The following is a 17,638-nucleotide window of genomic DNA, read 5'->3' as shown; positions in this document are numbered from 1 at the left end:
ACACCAGGACGTTCTGCAAGGCTTCTCAGTCAGTTCTACCCATTTAAATGTATTTTGCCTCAGTGCTTTTTTGTGAAAAGTTAAATATTATCTGAATAGTTAAACTATTATTTTACTACTAAAAGAAGTATTTGAACCTGCACACATATTTAGTCCAGATACGCAAGTGGTTAGGAATTTTATTCCCTCCTTTCTGGTTACCACAGATACGTAAGCATGCATTCTCTATTCATCTTAGGAAATCCAAATTTTCTTTCCAATACAAAGTAAGTCTTTTCTCTACCACATCTATACCAAATGGCACTGTCTGACTGCACATTAGTGCTCCTGGCTCCATCTGTGTTCTGCTCTTCTTGGAAAGCACAAGGTCCGTAATGAACAGCGCTGGTTTGGCCAAAGGGAAAATGTCACCAGCTTGGACTGAGGGGTGGCTCACACAGAGTGCTGCCACCTCCAGAAAGGTCTGGGCTCAGAAAGCCCCACTGAACATAATGGGAGGTGACAGCACTCAGCATCTCTCAGGAGGCAAGCAGAAGCCCACAGAAACAGAAGTCTGCTTTTCACACAAACAAAATCTGTCTTCTACAGAAAGCCTACACCAAAAATCAATTTGTGGTCTGAAAATTTGCAGTTGTGAGTAGTGCTGTTATTAATGCAATATCCTGGGAGGGGTAGTGGATTTTGAATCAATTACTGAGATGACAGAAGCAAGGTAAGTGCTTGATAAAGCATGCCAGGAAGAAATTTCCTGAAATACCCAGAATCTGAGTTTTACAGAAACTGCCATGTGCAGCATTGCTGAAGTCCAGATAAGGAACAAGATATTCAGACTGGTACTGTATCTCTTCTATACAATGACAGCAAGCGTTGCTCTCAAACGTGAGGGCAAAATAGTCTCTTGTTCCACCTGTTCAGCTCCTGCCTGCAATCACATTAATTCAGGGTCAGTTACCTCTTCAGAGCTGGCAGCAGTACGTAGTAATTTAAAACCACCCTCTGGTGCCTAAAGAAAATACCAAACACAGCTGAGAATTCAGATTTTCTTCCTATCTGGGACAAGCAGGAAACCAGTTTTCATGTGTTCCTGTTGCAAGCATCTGGTTTCCACTCATAGCAGTCAACTGTGCTTACAAAAGCTCCAGTTCACCATGTCTGCTAGAAATATTGAAGGCTAAATTGTCATCTTATTATCTCAAGTTAACACACTGTCACCGGGCACAGGCAAGGGACTACAGCAGATCCCAGTGGAAGCTTTTCCTAAAACTAGTCATTCTAGATATTAACCAAAATGTTAAAATTGCCACTTATATTTTACTATGATTTAAACCATCCAAATTGCCTCTGCTCTGTTCAGTATTAGAGTAAAGTAATCCCAGGGATGCCAGGAAGCAATGAAAGAGCTGTCTTCAGTTATTTCCTTCCAAATGCTTTGAAATGAGGAGGGTAACCATGACCAGAGGAATTGAGAAGTGAACACTCTGAGCTGCATTTTTCCTGTCTGCTGATATTTTGATGCTATTTTCATGCACTGCAGGGCTCTTCCACACAGCTGATCTCTTGCAGGTCATCAGTCACAAAGGACATCAATCAGCACAAGAAACTCAATTGATTAAAGATAATCTGTATAACTACGGCAGGTGAGATGATCAAATCTTGGTAAATTTCATTGCACAACGAATCTGCAGTTACCCAGAGAAGAAAGAAAGAAAGAAAAACACAAAACCAACCAAACAAAAAGAATTTAACAAAATTTAACTTAGGAGATAAACTCCGTGGAAAAGGCACTGACCTTTTTTACATTTTTGTTTACATCAACCAAGTTGAGCAGGAAGATGTGGTCCTTTGCCCCGACTAGTAGCCGGCCCCTCTCCTCATCCGGCAGCAAGGTTCGAAAATCAAGCCCCTCTGCTGAGCCCAGGAATGGGATGCAGCTGTTTGAAAGCAGCAAGTCTGTGGGAAAACGAAGAAAATCTTTATAATCAAAATGTTTATATATGACTCATCAGTGTCTTTTATAAATACATGCAACCAGCATGGAGTGTACCAGGGAAATGAGTGCAGTCTTGGAGCATGTCTTTCCAGAGTCATAATACAATTCCTGTTAACTTCGGGTTCTCTGGGGTTTTTCTTACTTCCAAATTGGGCAATATTTACTTGCACAAAATATTTTTCTACATAAAATTTTCTTAACAAATTATCTGTAAGGCATAAAGGAATGAGAAATTCAACAGAAATTAGAAACCAAGAAAGACATATCTTTGCAAGATGTGTGCTATATCTTTCCTTCATCCCAAGAAAACGAATTCTGTTTATATCACCATACTCATGGATACACATGATCAAGGATCAATACCTCACCGTATTTGGTGCTCCAGATATAAAGCAGCGAAGAAGGTCAATGCCAGCCAAGAATAATTAGGAGCAGGAAACAGTGGGTAGGAACATTTGAAGATCATCCAGTTCAACTCCCTCACTATGAGGAGGAACATCTTTCACTGGACCAGCTCGCTCAAAGTCCCACCTAACACAGCCTTGAACGCTTCCAGGGATGGGGCATCTGCAACTTCTCCGGGCAACCTGTACCAGTTTCTCACCATTCTCATCATAAAAAATGTCTTTCTTCTATCCAGTTTCTATCCACTCTCTTTTAGTTCAAAACTATTGCCCCTTGTCCTGTCCCTAAAGGCTTTGGTTAAAAAGTCCTTTTTTCCTTTTTTACATCTTTTTCACAAGCCCCTTTTATATATTGAAAAGTTGCAATAAGGTCTCCTCAGAGCTTTCTTTTCTCCAGGCTGAACAACCCCAAACCTCTCAGCCTGTCTTCATACGGAAGGTGTTACAGCCCTCTGATCATTTTCAGGGCTCTTCCTTCCAAGGTCCATGTCTTTCTTGAACTGGGTGCCCCAGAACTGCATGTAGGACTGTAGGTAATTAAGAAAAAAAAAAAAAGCTCTATGAAACTAATGAAAGAACCTATACTGTTGCAAAAAAGCTAAAAAAGCTGTAAAATAAAAATTCTGTAGCATTTTGCCTAATGAATACTCTGTGGACGTAATTCTGGACGAGGACACAAACAACATATAGAAAAGAGCACAAGAATATTTAAGTCTTGTTGGGTAGTCATTACTTTGGGGAAAAGAAAATAAACATGTGAATCAGTTCTTCCACAAGCAAACTCTCCAAGCTAAACTATTTGGAAATCTTCAGACAGAAAGGCAAATCCTGTATTTAACGGGAAGATAAAATTAAGGGTATTTCCACCTTCCTGGCACTGGATGGACAATGTAACATTCCTGCTAGAAAACCCAGACTTACCGCACAAGTTATTGGCATATCCTGATCATGATGAAAATTTGGGCCAGTGTTTTGGAGAAAAAAGTCCTGAATTAAATAAAGGGAAAAAAACCCCACCCAAACATTTTTCTCCAAGGTCTTACACAAACCAAGTGACAGGCAAGAAAAGATTAAGTTCTAGTCCTGGCTAATGAACAGAACCATGGGAGAAAAATATTTTATCATTATTAATCTGACTACCTGGTATATAATTATGACAATTATTTTTTGGCTCAGTCACTTCTACTTAAGTTTGTGTACTTTTGTCTGGCTCAGTGCAGGATGTTGTTATGGTACAATCTGAAAACAAATTGTCATGCATTGCAGCTCCTATTCCCCTAGGTGAGATTTATTTGGCAGTACTTTGGGAAAAAATCTTGCTTCACACTGAAAAATTTTATCTGATGCTGAGCATTACATTACTATACACCAGCACTGTCCTTTCCCACATACCTTTCGTGAAGGCAAAGATGTCAGGATTTGTTTTCTAAACCAGTAACACTTTAAAAGATGTTTATTAATTGCCAGCAAGACCACTTTGGAAGCAGCTTATGGTTAACATGGTACTATAAAAACCTCAGTCCTCACCTGCAGAACACAAGTAACTAGCATACAGAATATGAGGAAAAATTCCTTCTCCTCTGCAGTCACAGGAATTTGATCTAAGGATAAATTACATGCTTGTGCAAATGCTCTAAAGCACTTTCAGCACTTAAAGCCATGCAAAGCATGGGCCTCTGCAAGAGTGTCAATTGCAAAAATATGTGGATTTGATTCTTCTCCACATACATGAAGGACGATGACTGAGACTGCTGTCTACTTCCAGTTTCCTTATTTGAAAGGAATGATCTCTGAAGAGACCATCCCAAATGGACATTTGTCATCTGTTGTTTAACAGTTCTAGAATTTCTCAGTAAAAAAAAACCCACCTAGAACAGCTACAACAGTGAGGGAAAATGCTGCCTCATGACTGAAATGCCCAAGTGGGAATGAACCCTGCCTGATGCCTTGTACAATCATTTCTTTCACTGCTTCGTAAGGAAAACATCTGTAGAATATTCCAGATTGAAATGACAACACTGCACACTCCTTTCTTACTGGTGCAAATGACAACACAAGCTGCAAAGTGGTGAAGAATCACGTTTGGTACCTACTATTGAAAACAGCTTGGAAATAAGACTCTGAGCATGGCCACTGATAAGATTATAACTGTAATATGATCTAATAAAACTTTACCAGTAAATATTAACAGAGGGTTGATTAAATTTCAGCTAGATTAATAATTGTTCTCAGTCTATAAAACAACGCATTTTATTCTTACGCATTGAAATTTCCCTTCACAGCGAGACATATTTACTATCACCAAGGATATTGCACTGGAAAAATTTACTGTGAAAAGCACATTTCCCAATGATTCTCAAGCTTAGAGCAAGCTGTTGATTTGAATCACTGCATCTCTGCAGCCTGGCTAACACAGAACCAGCATTCTCACAAGGTACAGTAACAAAGTTACAGGGATGGTCTTTCATGAGTACGCGTTCAGCACTCAGTTTATGGTCTCTATTTGCTGTTTTCCTCAAAATTAAATACTTTTTTCCAGCCCGGTGATTAACTAAGTATCCAGCTAACTCCCCTTCTGGGTTAATATTTCACTGCTGACTGATAGAAGCTGGAATAGTGACTGGGTTTTATTCATTTCACACAGTATCTCGGTGGACTTGGCTCAAAACAGCATGATCATTGCTTACTTATAAAATCTCCAGCAGCAGAGCCACAGCAAAGAGACTTCAAAAGTAAAAATCTCATTCTGTTCTGATCATATGTATTTGCATTTATAAAACATATTTACACTTGTTAGCATCAAGTCACATGTGTGGTGACCATGTTGCCATTCCTCAACTCCAGCATGCTGTCACAATGCAGCAATGTAGAACCACTTGGTTCAGAATCAGAATGCCCTTTGTGACTAGGTACAGATTTTTTTTAGTGACAAGCCATGCCTAAATTAGCAGAAAGGGAACATCTCAGCCACTTTCAAAACAGTTACAGACAACTTTGAAGGACTCTGAAACTAAAGGCTGTATAACTTTCATATACAGGAAGGAACAAAGGTTGCATCACTTGCCTTTAGGGAGGAGCAAGTCCTTTCTCATGTTGGAGAATACACGTGAAGGTTTACATGGGCATTGTAGAAACTCAAGCAAATTTCTGGGATAAAGAAAAGTATTTCTCGCATGACTGCAGCAATTTATCCAATTCCTAAGGTATGCTGAGTTTAAAGTTGACCAGTTGACCCCAGATGTATTGGTAGGAAGGCAAAGAGAATAAATACTTCCGGACTACTACCAATCTCTACAATGTAGTGCAAGAAGTAAATTACATTTTGTTTAGCTGCATGTCACCATGGACAAAGCTGTGCATGTGAAGTGGCTCTCATTGATATACAATACTATTAGGCCTGGTGAAAAACGTAATATTCATAGAACAGTAGGGCCTCTCCAAAAGGATACAGACAACTGGGAATAGAGAAAACATGACTTTCTGTGTTCACAGTTTTGTGTTAAAACCTTGGTTATGAGAAGCCCAAAAAAGAGCTGTGTACTAAACCACATGTTTTGCAGTTAGGGACTTCTCTGTTCATCTTTCAGGACGGAATTGTTCCCCAGGAGGGTATTACAGTCATAAAAGTGACTGTGAAAAGAACACTTTTCCAAAGATTCCTAAAAAATTCAGGAGTACTCTGCTGTAGAATTTCAAGCATTTCAGGGCATTTTCACATCAACCTTCAAGCATCTCTATGGGTTTGCTCAAGAGAGAGCACACGCAACATATCCAACATCTCTGTTTGCAAAATGGCATTATTTCAGGCAGGTATATAGGAACGACGTTCTCTAAGATACAGAGGCTTAAATATAAAGAATGTCACGTTTCAGGCAATTTGAGACACTTCTCTCCTTTTATTAATTTTCCAAACATAGCTATCCAGATATTACTGAAAAGGAGACAATCTACTATAGTAGGGTAGCTCAATTTCCTAAACTAAGACCAACTTTGCAAAATAGTTGTACACTGATAATAATAAAGGACCTCTGGAAGCAATGCTAATAAAGAATTCCTATTATAAAAATTTGGACTACCTATTCTCCTATGGTAAAGTGAGCTACAGGTCACTGAACAACTACATCAAGTCCCTAACAGGCCAGTTTCATGTCTTTGAGGTGTGCCAAGCAACCTCTCTCAGTCCGTAGTCTTCTGTAAGGATGTGCAGGTGGAGCCAGTTTCTGCCTCGTAGACGTAGGAACATCACAACAGCACCGTGGTAAACTGGAAGGTGAAGGGCAGGGCAGTGCAGAGATGTGTGTCTGCACAGTGAATCCGTGTGCCGCAGCATCTTCCATCCACGGGAGCAGGAAAGCAGCTTCAGGATTGCCAGTGAAAAAAGGAAGAATTATGCAGTGCTCACGTGGCTGCCATCGGGTGTGAGCCCCCCCAGCACAGCTCTGTGCAGGGAATTCCTCTCAGTGGCCGGAGAGCAGCATCCAGAGGCGAAATCGCAGCTGACCGTAAGCTCGCATCGCCTCTGCGTGGGCGGCCGGATCTTGGGCCAGGTGCTCAAAGAGGTTGAGCGGCTCGACCGCTCGCATTGCCGGCGGCAAGCTGATCTCTGCAGGAAGCCTCTGGTTGCCTAGGACAAAGTGCTCCAGGCGTTTCAACTGCAGGCAGCGGCGCAGGTATGCCATGATGTCCCACAGCCGCCGTGCAAATTCCCTCCTGCGCCACTGGGACAGCGGTACGGTGGTCAGCACGTGCATGACCACAGTCTTCCAGGTCGAGCTGGAAAAACCTGTGCCCCTCAGGATGCAGGTGAAGAGCTGCAGGCATTTCAGGTGCAAGCTCTCACACGGCACCTGCCTGGCGACGTGCTGGAAGAATTTTGCCTCTGCCACAGCGTACGTCTCAGGCCACGCTGTGCTTGCGATGGAGTCGGCGGGCTGACTGCTCACAAAGATGCTGGAGCCGCCTGTCTGGGCCTCTGTGGGCTGGCTGACCGCAAAGATGTCGGAGTCCCCGTGGCGCACCCCAAACAACATCTCCACCACCAGGCTCTTCTTGCCTTTGCTCAGCCAGAATTGGCAGGACCGGCTGCGGGGCTGAAACACCAAGTGCCATGAGTACGACTGAGGCAAATGCAGCCATGAGCATCTCACCAGCTGGTAGAACCAGTGGGAGGTTTTCTCCACGTCCAGGTAGGAGCCGGTGCAGAGTGTCTCTAGGAGGCTGGGCTTCTGCTTCCGCCGCAGCTCCTCCTGCGAGTGGTGCAGGAAGCACAACAGCTTCTCGCCCAGCTGCTCCCTCTCGCACGTGCACACCAGCTCCACACGGACGCAGAAGGTCCTTGCTGCCATCTGCCCTGCACTGTTCAGCTCCAGGTGGAAGGCGTGTCCCGGTGGGGGATTCAGTGGGACCAGCACGCGGTACACCCCATCCTGCTCACGGGGACTCCAACCCTCAAAGGCACTGCCCACCCCGATGGCTTCTTGAGGCACCGGATAGAAACTATTGCTCACGCTGTCAATAAAGACACGCGTGAAGCTCTCCATCAGCTCAGCTGCCACTGAGCGACCTTTCTCCACGTCCTCGACGGGACACTGTATGCGATCCACTAATAGGATCCCTCGCTTATTCCCAGCGTCACGGGCGTCTTCTTCAATTCCACCACGGCTGCCTTTGCCCTTGCCAGCATAGCCTTCTTTTTCACTGGTAGCCACATGACCTTGTTCTCCTTCTTTTGCATCTTCATTCTTCTCTCCATTCGCATTTGCATCACCCTGTTTCTCATCTCTGTTTGCAACACTGGTCTCTTCATTTCCAAGGTGAGTGGTTTTTTCCTCAGTTGCAGCAAACCCACTGTGGTCTATTGCCTTCCCACCATCACTGGTGTCTTCCTGCCCAATCCAATCACTGCTTTGTTGTTCACTGGCATCACTGCTTTCCTGCACCTTCACATCTGCTTTTTCTTCCTTTCCATCTACCTCGTATACTCCTTTATTTACATCATCACTGTTGCCTGCCTTCATATACGCATCATCGGTTTTTTCTTCATTTCCATCTCCGTCTTCCTTTCCAGCATCCTTGTCTGGCTCCACCTTCACATCCTTGTTTTCTCCTTCATTTACTTCATCTAGGTCTTCCACACCTCCAGTAACATTGCCAGGTTCTTGTTCATTTCCTTCGGCAGTATTGTATCCTGGCATATTCCCATCACTCCAGCCTTCATCTTTCTTTGCATCATGGCCATCGTCACTTTTAACATCACTGTCTTTCTTCAACTTCACATCTTCATCTCGTTCATTGGCATCATCATCGTCTCCTTCATTTGCAGCCACAGGACTGCCTTCTCCTTCATTTCCACTGCCGCTGTCATCTGCCTCCACAGTCACATCTATGGTTTCTCCATCTCCCTTGGAATCCAAACTGTCTTCTTCCTTTTCTTTTTCCTTCTCCTCTCCCAAGGTCTTGCAGGAGCTCTGGTCCTTGCCGCTGCTGTTGGTTTCGCTGGCTTCAGGACTCCTCCTGCAGCTAAACCACAGGCCCAAGAGGAGCAGGAGTCCAGCAAGAGCCCAGAATGGCCACTGCTGCAGGGCACCAAAGAGCAGGGCTCCCCAGCCCTCGTCCTGCTGCTCCAGGGGCCCTTGCTCCAGCTCCTGCAGCAGCCGAGCCATCTCGCGGTCAAGCAGCTCCTCACGCTCCTGCATTCGCCGGTGCGTGGCCTCATCCAGCCCATCCCCAGCTGGCTGGGGGTACTGGATCAGGCTTTGCACGAGCACGAAGAGCAATGACAATAAAGCCATGGTCTGCAAGAGGACACACAGAAGGGGTTCAGTAGGGCCAGCATGGAGGCAGCCAGTGGGGGGCAGGAGCCACAGGGACGTGGCAGCAGGAAGGAGAGGGCCCCCGGCAGCTGGCAGGAGGCAAGGCCTGCACCGCTGCCCCAGCAAGCACCGAGCCTGAGCAAGGCACTCCCAACCAGGGGCTGGGCCCTGGATGCAGGGACAGAACACACGCCCCGGGTGCCGGCGCTTCTGCCCCAGCCCTCCCCCAGCCCTGCCTCCCCACCGCCTGTGTGCACTCACCGCTTGCCCAGGCTCTACTGGGGCAGCGGCAACCCATGGGGCCTTTAATAGCTGCCCCCATTGTGACACGGCCCCTGTGCTGTCACAGGCCCCAGAGCGCATCACAGGCCAGCCCCACCCACCATCCCCAGCCCGGGAACTCATCATGGCCCTGGGCACCCAAAGCCTCAAGAGACACAAAGTGCAGACCCATCAGTCGTGAACCTGGGAACCCCAGAGCTTCCCTGTACAAAGCAGGCACAAGTGCCCTCCCACACAAACCCTTGTCAAATATAAATATGGGTGACATGATCCATGGATGCTCTTGGTATATAGGTGTAAGCTTTTATTTAATCTTGGAGGGGGACATTTTTTATTAATAATATTTATATTGATTACTTTTGGGGCAGTATGTCATATAGGCTAATGTTTTGTTACAGATTTAGTGAGAAATCTTTCTGAAAGAAATCCAGGCTGCTTGAATGATGCACAGGAAGATCTAACACCCTCCTTTAAGAGGCTCAGTAAGTTAATTACAAAATTTTGGTGTCTTCAGCAACCTCTCAGCTCTTAAAACTCTATGGTTCAACACAGTGCAAAATTCTGGGATAGCCAGGATTTTGTTCAGAAAGTAGAATGTCTCCTTTTTCAAATTTGTAGCAAAGATGTACATCTGTCACTCCCACCATCTTCAAAATTGTCTGCCTTAAACAGAGTTAACCAATCTCTCTGACTTGTTTGATGTTGCGCTGGTTAAATAAAGGAAATTCTGACTCTTTCTGCTATCTCTGTGTATTTATCTCCAAAGGACTGTGAGTACGGAAGAGTCATCCCCTATATTCCTCAGCTCTTCTTTGGGGAACTCACCTAGAAATGGAACTGCAGAAATGGGGAGGGAGGAAAAAGAAACAGGATGTGAATCGAGCACCTGCATAGTGACCACAGATGTCCACTGCTAGACAGACACTGACGTCAGGCAGATCGTGCCCTCCAAATAGTGCTCAGAAAGAGAACAAGTTTGGGATTTCTGAAACTGCTCTGAATTGGATTTGCTTAAACAGATGTCATTAGTAAAAGTAATCAAAGAAAGAGTTTTGATCCCTCTTCCAAGCTGATGCCACTTATCATGTCTCTTCCCTGCATTCTTCTAGGGAAGCTGTTTTTGATGTTGTCCCGTCCTTCTTTTTATAAGAGAGCAAAAATCCTTTGTTAAGTATTACTCTTTCAGTTTTGTTTCCTCTCATCTTCTGAGATACAGTAAAGTGAACATTCAGCAGAATAGTTTTGTATTTTTTGAATACAATTCTTCTTTTATCCAATTGAGGCCCTTCTGTGATCATGAAAAAACAGCCTCCAGTCAGTGACATCAACAGTTTACACTCATAAGAGCTTGACATGGGTCAGTTCTCCAAGGTTATTCTTAGTTCAACTGCTATGTAAGCTGTTGATGTCACTGACTGGAGGCTGCTCTTCAGGACATGATATATATGATAATTATATGACAGAAAATGCAACATAGAGTTGAATCTGACCTTCAAGTTCACTAGCTTAAAAAAGGAAAAAAAATGTCTGCAAGAAATTTGCTGCTTTTCCCATTACTAAGATGTAATAAATGCCTTCAAGTTTATACTCGGTCGACGGCATATACACATGGACAGCAGCGCCCATCCATCTTCAAGCTAGGGTACATTTTAAGTCTCAATGATCACTGCCTCCAGAAAGCATTTTTGAGACAAAACAGGCAAAGTCTTTTGCATATCTAGACAATCATCCAATACTAGGATCTTCACTCTCACATAAACACTTCATGTTTTTCCATAGAGGAATCTGAGATAGATTTTTCTGACAAATAACAGACCACCAAAAATTAATTAAACGACAAACAAGGGAAAAGCACCACTTCCTCACTCAGCACATTTTCCTTGATTTTCATTAAGCATTCAGATTTACAGACGCTGATATTGCCACAAGAGCAGTTTTTTTCTGGTTTTACTTCCTCTTCTAGTAGAGCAAGCACAGCTGCAAAATGCAAGCTCATTTCTAGGCTCTCTTACACATCACCAGTTTACCACATTCCAACCAGTCATAGCTGTGCAACACCCCGTCAGGGTACTGGGATTACTGCAGTGTCACAGACAGCTTAAGTGAGCTGTACAGTTTTAACTACGTTTTATATGTATAATTAAATGATGCATGACATGGAAATAAGCCAGCTGTACTGAAACTGAACAAACTAACTGCTGTGATGCAACAGTTAAGCATCTCATCAGTTATAAAATGAAACAGGTTTAAAGCAAAAGCAATATAGAGAACAGAATGCTTGACACTGTTAAATAGCATGTTCAAAGGATAATTTTTGAACATTAAGGAAATGTACTCACCCAGTCAAATTTTCAAAAGAATTCCTGGCACCAAAATGTTCTCTGTTTGCTTTTTCACCATGTTTTAAGAATGGATCACTCTTAGGGGGAAGAAAATCCTGTGTGCAAAACACTGCGGGAAACTAAACAATCCTTAAACATGGCTAATTGCCACGTGGAGCTGATGGTTTAGCACGGTCATCCTTCAGCAGAGGAGAAAGAACTGCCTGTCTTTAGTTTACTTAGGTAAGATGAAAAAAGTGAGGAGTGTGAATTTGATCTCGCTTCAATTTACTTCAGTGGAAAAACTCTTGCCATGACTTCAGTGAGAGTGAGACTCCACCTTAATTCATTCTATATGGAGAAAAACAAACCAGCTGAGAATAATGCTTTTGTTTATTAGATTTAAATTACTACCATAGTCGTTTTGAACAGTGCTAAGTAAATCCTGCTTTAAAAGCCAAACCTTGCCTTCAGTCGTGCTTATTCCTCTGTACTGTGTCACAGTGCAGGATTCCTGGTCCTCTGACCAAGTCACGGCTGTCAAAGTAAGCATGGTTTGCTCTGGGGAATGGCCACATTCCCACACGGGAATGATACATGTTTGTGGATATCACTGGTGACAATGCCCAAATCTGGCCTGGTGCATGCCCCCCAGCCAAGAAACTAGGGTGCACGCTTTGGTAATATAAATGCATTCACTGAGAACACAGACTACACTTACTGAAATGTCCATGAAAAGCAGCCAAGTAAATCAAATCAATAGGGTTAAATTTGCAATTTCTCTCTTTCTGCAGGAAAATTTTAGGATAGCCACAAATTGAGAAAAATTTGATTTTTTTTCTTCTTTTTCTCAGAAGGCAATCAACATTCTGGGTCTGGCTATTCTTTACTTCTCCCTATGAAGTAAAATCTAAAAAGACACACACGATATTTATGGAAGGACCTCCCAATGAATTAGGAAAAATTATTACTCAGAAGATAAAACAGAAACAAGACTGTCTACACTGTATGAATTAAACATACGAGAATTAGGACACAGAGCCTTCCATTCTTTAGTAACAGAACTGATGCTGTCCTGAAAATGACATGAATGAATTAGACTGGTGTATGAAAACCTTCTGCATCTGCTCTAGAGGTTGGAATGAGGATGTTAAATGAGGCAGCAGACAACAAGGATGTGCTGCTTAGGGAAGCTGTGGTTGTGGAGTTCTGCAGTTTGGATGAAGGTCACAGGTTATCTCCATCTACATGAAAATGAGTGATAAATACACACTGTCGGTCTTAAGACTGAAAGAGTACTAGGCAAAGAGGGTTAAAATATGGAATATTACTCAAAATCATCCCCTGGTTTTCTAAAGATCCTAATCTTCTATTAGAAGACAGTTTGTTACCTTCTCCTAATATTAAAACTACAGTAATAAAAGCACCTCAATCTTGTAGAAGTATCTAAGATACACAGATTAAGTAAGGTATATGCACTGAGAGCACCCTAAAAACATCACAAGAGGAGTGACAATTTCTGGGATAGTAATGACATGAACAAGTATCTAACTTAAGTCTGAGTGAATAAGAGTATTTTTCAACTAATGGATATGGGAAAATGTGAAAAGATGAGATACGTGATTAAAGATCATAGTGGATTTGATTAACACAGGTGGAGAATATATGACTTTGATTCTGTACTACAACGTATTTTAATTGATTTGTGTGTAGTTTTAGTTTTATACATGCACAGTTTTTTAGAACACATCTTTAGACTGGGACAAACAATAAAGGAAATCCATTGTACGACTTTACATTGATCCCGACATCACTCACTGGAATATCTTAACATTTCCTGCACAGATTCCCATCCGTTAAGATGACGACCTTGAGAAGAAGGAAACCTATAGCTGCCATTCAGAGAAGGTCTAAAATTTTAATTGCTGTTTGAACACAAAGGAGCTTTGACATGCTGTGGTTTATTGAAGCACTCCTGCAGTTATAGACACATCTTTAACCACCCTACCCTCTCCCTCTTCCTCCATCCACCACTGATTGATGCAACTGGAAAATTCAGTAACTGCAAAGTCCTGCTTACTTCCAGCTCTCCTGCCCCAGCAAATGCTCAGCTCTTCTGGGAAGATGGAGCTATGCCATAAACTCATTGCACATGAAAGGAGACGAAACCTTCCCTTCAAAGACACGTGTGACCAGGTTTTTGGAACTGCCTGACGTGGCCAGTTCTCATCTGTTTTCCATAAAGAAGGAGAAGAGCCCTGTATTCTCCTCTTCATGATAGTTCAAGTATTAATTCCAAAGAACAGAGATGCCAGGACTTGTCAGTGACATGACTAACAATTTTATGACAACTGGCAAAACAGTTCATTTCTCCTACATCTTATTCTCAGAAACCTTGGAATTGTTTTGTCTGAAAGATTTGGGGGGAGGAAGGTAGACTTAATTCTCACAACTATATTAAATACTCAGTATATGTGATATCCTGTTGTCAACACACAAATATATAGTTTGATTATGATAAGCCATACTGGAATCATTTACAGTACATAAGTGTGAAAAAACAGCATTAAATTTTTTCTTGTTCCATGTGGAAAAATATACACCTTCCAACCCCCCAAGAAAGTAAGACAAAGCACAATAAATTCTGGTAATTCTCTTTCTTCCGACTTTTCAGTTCCATCACAGCTCTCAAAATTAAGATTTATGTGCTATTTTGCATCTGCATCTGTTGTTGATTTTCCCCCCCTACGGGGATATAGGTGAATAAGTTTGGACAGGAAACGGTATCCCTCAAGCCAAACTGAAAGGTTTATAAAGTTGCTAATAAAAGTTTGGGTCAGGGCCTAAATATCAATCATCTGCTCATCATCTTTTTAAACGAGCTCAGGCATTTCCCCAACTGTTCCCAGCAGGTCTCTGCCACTATTTTAAACTAAGATTTCAGCCATTTTTTTTCCCCTGTGTTGACCTCAATAATTTTTCTTTCTCCCCCTCTTTACCTGCCAAAGGCATCCATCAGGATTTTGCCAAAGGCTATCTGCTTTTGAAGTTGAGAGGAATTCACTAATCGTGAGTGTCAAATCCACAATAAATGCCGTCGCCATGTGGTACATGCTGCTTTTGGGAATTATCTCAAAAGGCCTGGCTGTGAGAAGGCCGGCTGTATGTTAGGAGGGTTTTACTGCTAACTTTCGTAACTCACGTCAGGTCTTTCAGTTTCTCTATTCATTGGCTTCAGTGAGTGCAACTGTTTCCCAAAGTAATAAAAATGTTGTCAAGATCCCTTGATCTTGCTTCCTCTGTCTCTCTCACACAAACACATCCAAACACATTTATATACACAGTGGAATAGCATGCCCAGTGGCACGCAAATCTAGCAAAAGAGAAGCTTGTAAATAAATAGCAAGTCATTCTGCTTACTCAATAAATTTCTCTGGGTGTTAAACTCATGATAAACATATCATAAGCCCCAATGAAGGCTTTACAGCCTGTCCCATCACACCATCCTGAGTGTAACTCTGCAATGCATAGGAAGACATAAGTTTGAAAAACAGAGCAGAAATAGCTCCCATAAGGGCAAGGTGCTGACACAGCTGAAACATAACTAATGGGAGAGCATTTGTTTTCACTAAAGAAGAAAGTATCAGTGACACACCTCTGTGCCTGTGCAGGTGTGCTGTACATTCAAAGCAAAAAGAAATCTACCTTCTTTAAAAACTTGTCCATTAATACATAAATATGTCTGTGTTGAAATCCCTCGGTACCATTCTTAACAAGAACTACACACAAGACTAAGAAATTCTGCAGAGAAACACGCTTTTGTGATCCAAAGAGGCAAGGAGAAAGAAAACCACCTATGAAGAGTTTAACATACCCACTTAGTGATAGAAAAAGAATTATTACAAAAATAAATGTCAGTCCCCTTGAAACACTTGAGTCAGCTCTCTCAACTTCCTCTGATGCTGTAGGAAGGTGTGAACGTCCTCCATGTCTCACATCATCCCCACCAGCCACATAGGAATGTCTCCAATGCACCTCAGAGTGTTTCAAGTACCACTCCCCTCTAATTTATGTAGAGTCTGTTAACATCCTCTTGGAGCAAACAGAAATAATACTTTTAAAAGACAGTTATACTTCAGAAACATGTGCCCCGACACAACAAAAAGCCCAGATTTTAATACTGCCCCGAGGCAGAATTCATCCATCTTTAAGGCTTCTATTATGTATTTCCTGGTTAGTAATACAAAAGAACTGCTGGCAGTATCACATCAAAACGAAAGTGGCAGAATCAGAAAAACTTCTGAAAAGTTTACCTTTATAGGAAAGCTTCAGTCTTGGGATATTTTGTTTTGACATTCCAGTGACTGGAAGGAACAGCATCACTAAAGACAGCAGGCTGCAGGCACGTGGCACTTGCAAAGCTCTCATTCTGCTCTCCTCTTCTGTATCTTCTTTTGTACTATGGTGAAGTATCTCCCCACTTTTCAAACAATCCAAGTTTTATCTGGAAGAAAAAAAGAAAACATCTGCAGATCTGCTTTACTGCATAAGTAACAATTCTGTAAGCAAGCCAGACCTATCTTTAAGGAGCACCTCAGTTAATTTCTTTGCTACAAAAGTATTTTTCCTCTAGTACAAGTAAATATGTTTTGTTTCCTTAATACTAAACTTACACATTTTGACATTGGAAAAATATGTAAACTTTTCAGACACCAGTGTCTAGCCTAGCTAAAGTTTAAGCACAAATTAAATTAATGCAGTATCCATAAAAAGAACATCTGACATTCAAAAGTGACCATGCAACTTGATAGTTAATACCAGTCCATTGGATATCTTATATGTTTTATAGCTCTTTTTGTCTCAGTACAACAGCTATTGTGTGTTTATGCTATGACTAGAATGAACTGTAATGTCTCAGATGCCATGGGGGTACAAGCTGAGTTAACAGTGAGTACATATCCATATCCATCAAAAACTTTTCATAAATAAACTAAGAAAACTGGACAGAGCAAGCAGTTGTGTTTAGTTTTAATAGAGAAAAAAGTCAAAGCGGATGATGGATTTAAAAGTGCTTTCAGTATGATATTTCCAGCAGAATAACTGCCTCAACTCATCCACCAAAATGTCCTATAAACTTTAATGAGTGTTTCAGGCTGGGGTCAATAGGCTGATATGGGATTTTGTTAGCACAGTGTGCAACTAAGCCAGCTTTGCAACACTTTTCACTTAGTAAGAATCATTCGTAGTCCATAAATCTTAAAGTGTTTTACAAACGAAAGCAATTATCACTGCCCTTATTTTCCCTATGCAAAAACGGAACCATAAAGCTGCAATGAACCTATTTCCTCAAGGTCACACAGCCAGCACAGGAGTTGAAAAGAAAACAGCAACAGCAGTCCTGCTGTCCTTTGTACCCAGCTATCAAGGATCCCTTTTGCCCAATAACTCGACTTTTGCACGTGAAATTATTTGAAACGGCATCTTGAGTTCTGAAGGCAAAACTTCACGGTTAATAAATCACAGAGATCAGAGTATGAAAATATTTGTGAGACCAGATCCTTCCCCCTGCAAGTGCCTGATGCTAGAGGTCAAGGGAGATGGCTGGTGAAATGACAAATGTCAGTGTTTGAGTAATGCTGGAAAACCAAGGAGTAAGGAAATGTTATGGTTAGTCGAGAGATTAATGGCTCATGATGTGCCATGAAAATTCTTTTCTGAAAGGTACTGGAGCTGCCTGATTAAAAGAGCAATCCTAGTGCCCACAGCAGCCAGCACTTGCACAGACACCAAAGGAGAGGTTCCTCGCAAGTCCATGAGAGATGCAGCACA

General features: G+C 42.2%; 1 protein-coding gene across 1 annotated transcript; it reads right to left on the bottom strand.

Annotated features, from left to right (window-relative positions):
• Positions 1-6,699: 6,699 nt before the first annotated feature.
• LOC138103491 (uncharacterized) lies at positions 6,700-16,612 on the bottom strand. Its single transcript, XM_069001802.1, has 2 exons — positions 16,123-16,612; positions 6,700-9,188 (listed from the first exon to the last, which is right to left on the bottom strand). Exon 2 carries the CDS (start codon positions 9,183-9,185, stop codon positions 6,852-6,854), a length of 2,334 nt encoding a protein of 777 aa, XP_068857903.1. The 5' UTR covers positions 9,186-9,188; positions 16,123-16,612; the 3' UTR covers positions 6,700-6,851.
• Between the last annotated feature and the right edge of the window lie 1,026 nt (positions 16,613-17,638).

The sequence above is a fragment of the Aphelocoma coerulescens genome, assembly GCF_041296385.1.
Source record: "Aphelocoma coerulescens isolate FSJ_1873_10779 chromosome Z unlocalized genomic scaffold, UR_Acoe_1.0 ChrZ, whole genome shotgun sequence".
NCBI classification, from domain to species: Eukaryota; Metazoa; Chordata; class Aves; order Passeriformes; family Corvidae; genus Aphelocoma; species Aphelocoma coerulescens.
The sequence above is the reverse complement of the archived record's forward strand: the minus strand, read 5'-3'. Positions and strand labels throughout refer to the sequence as shown.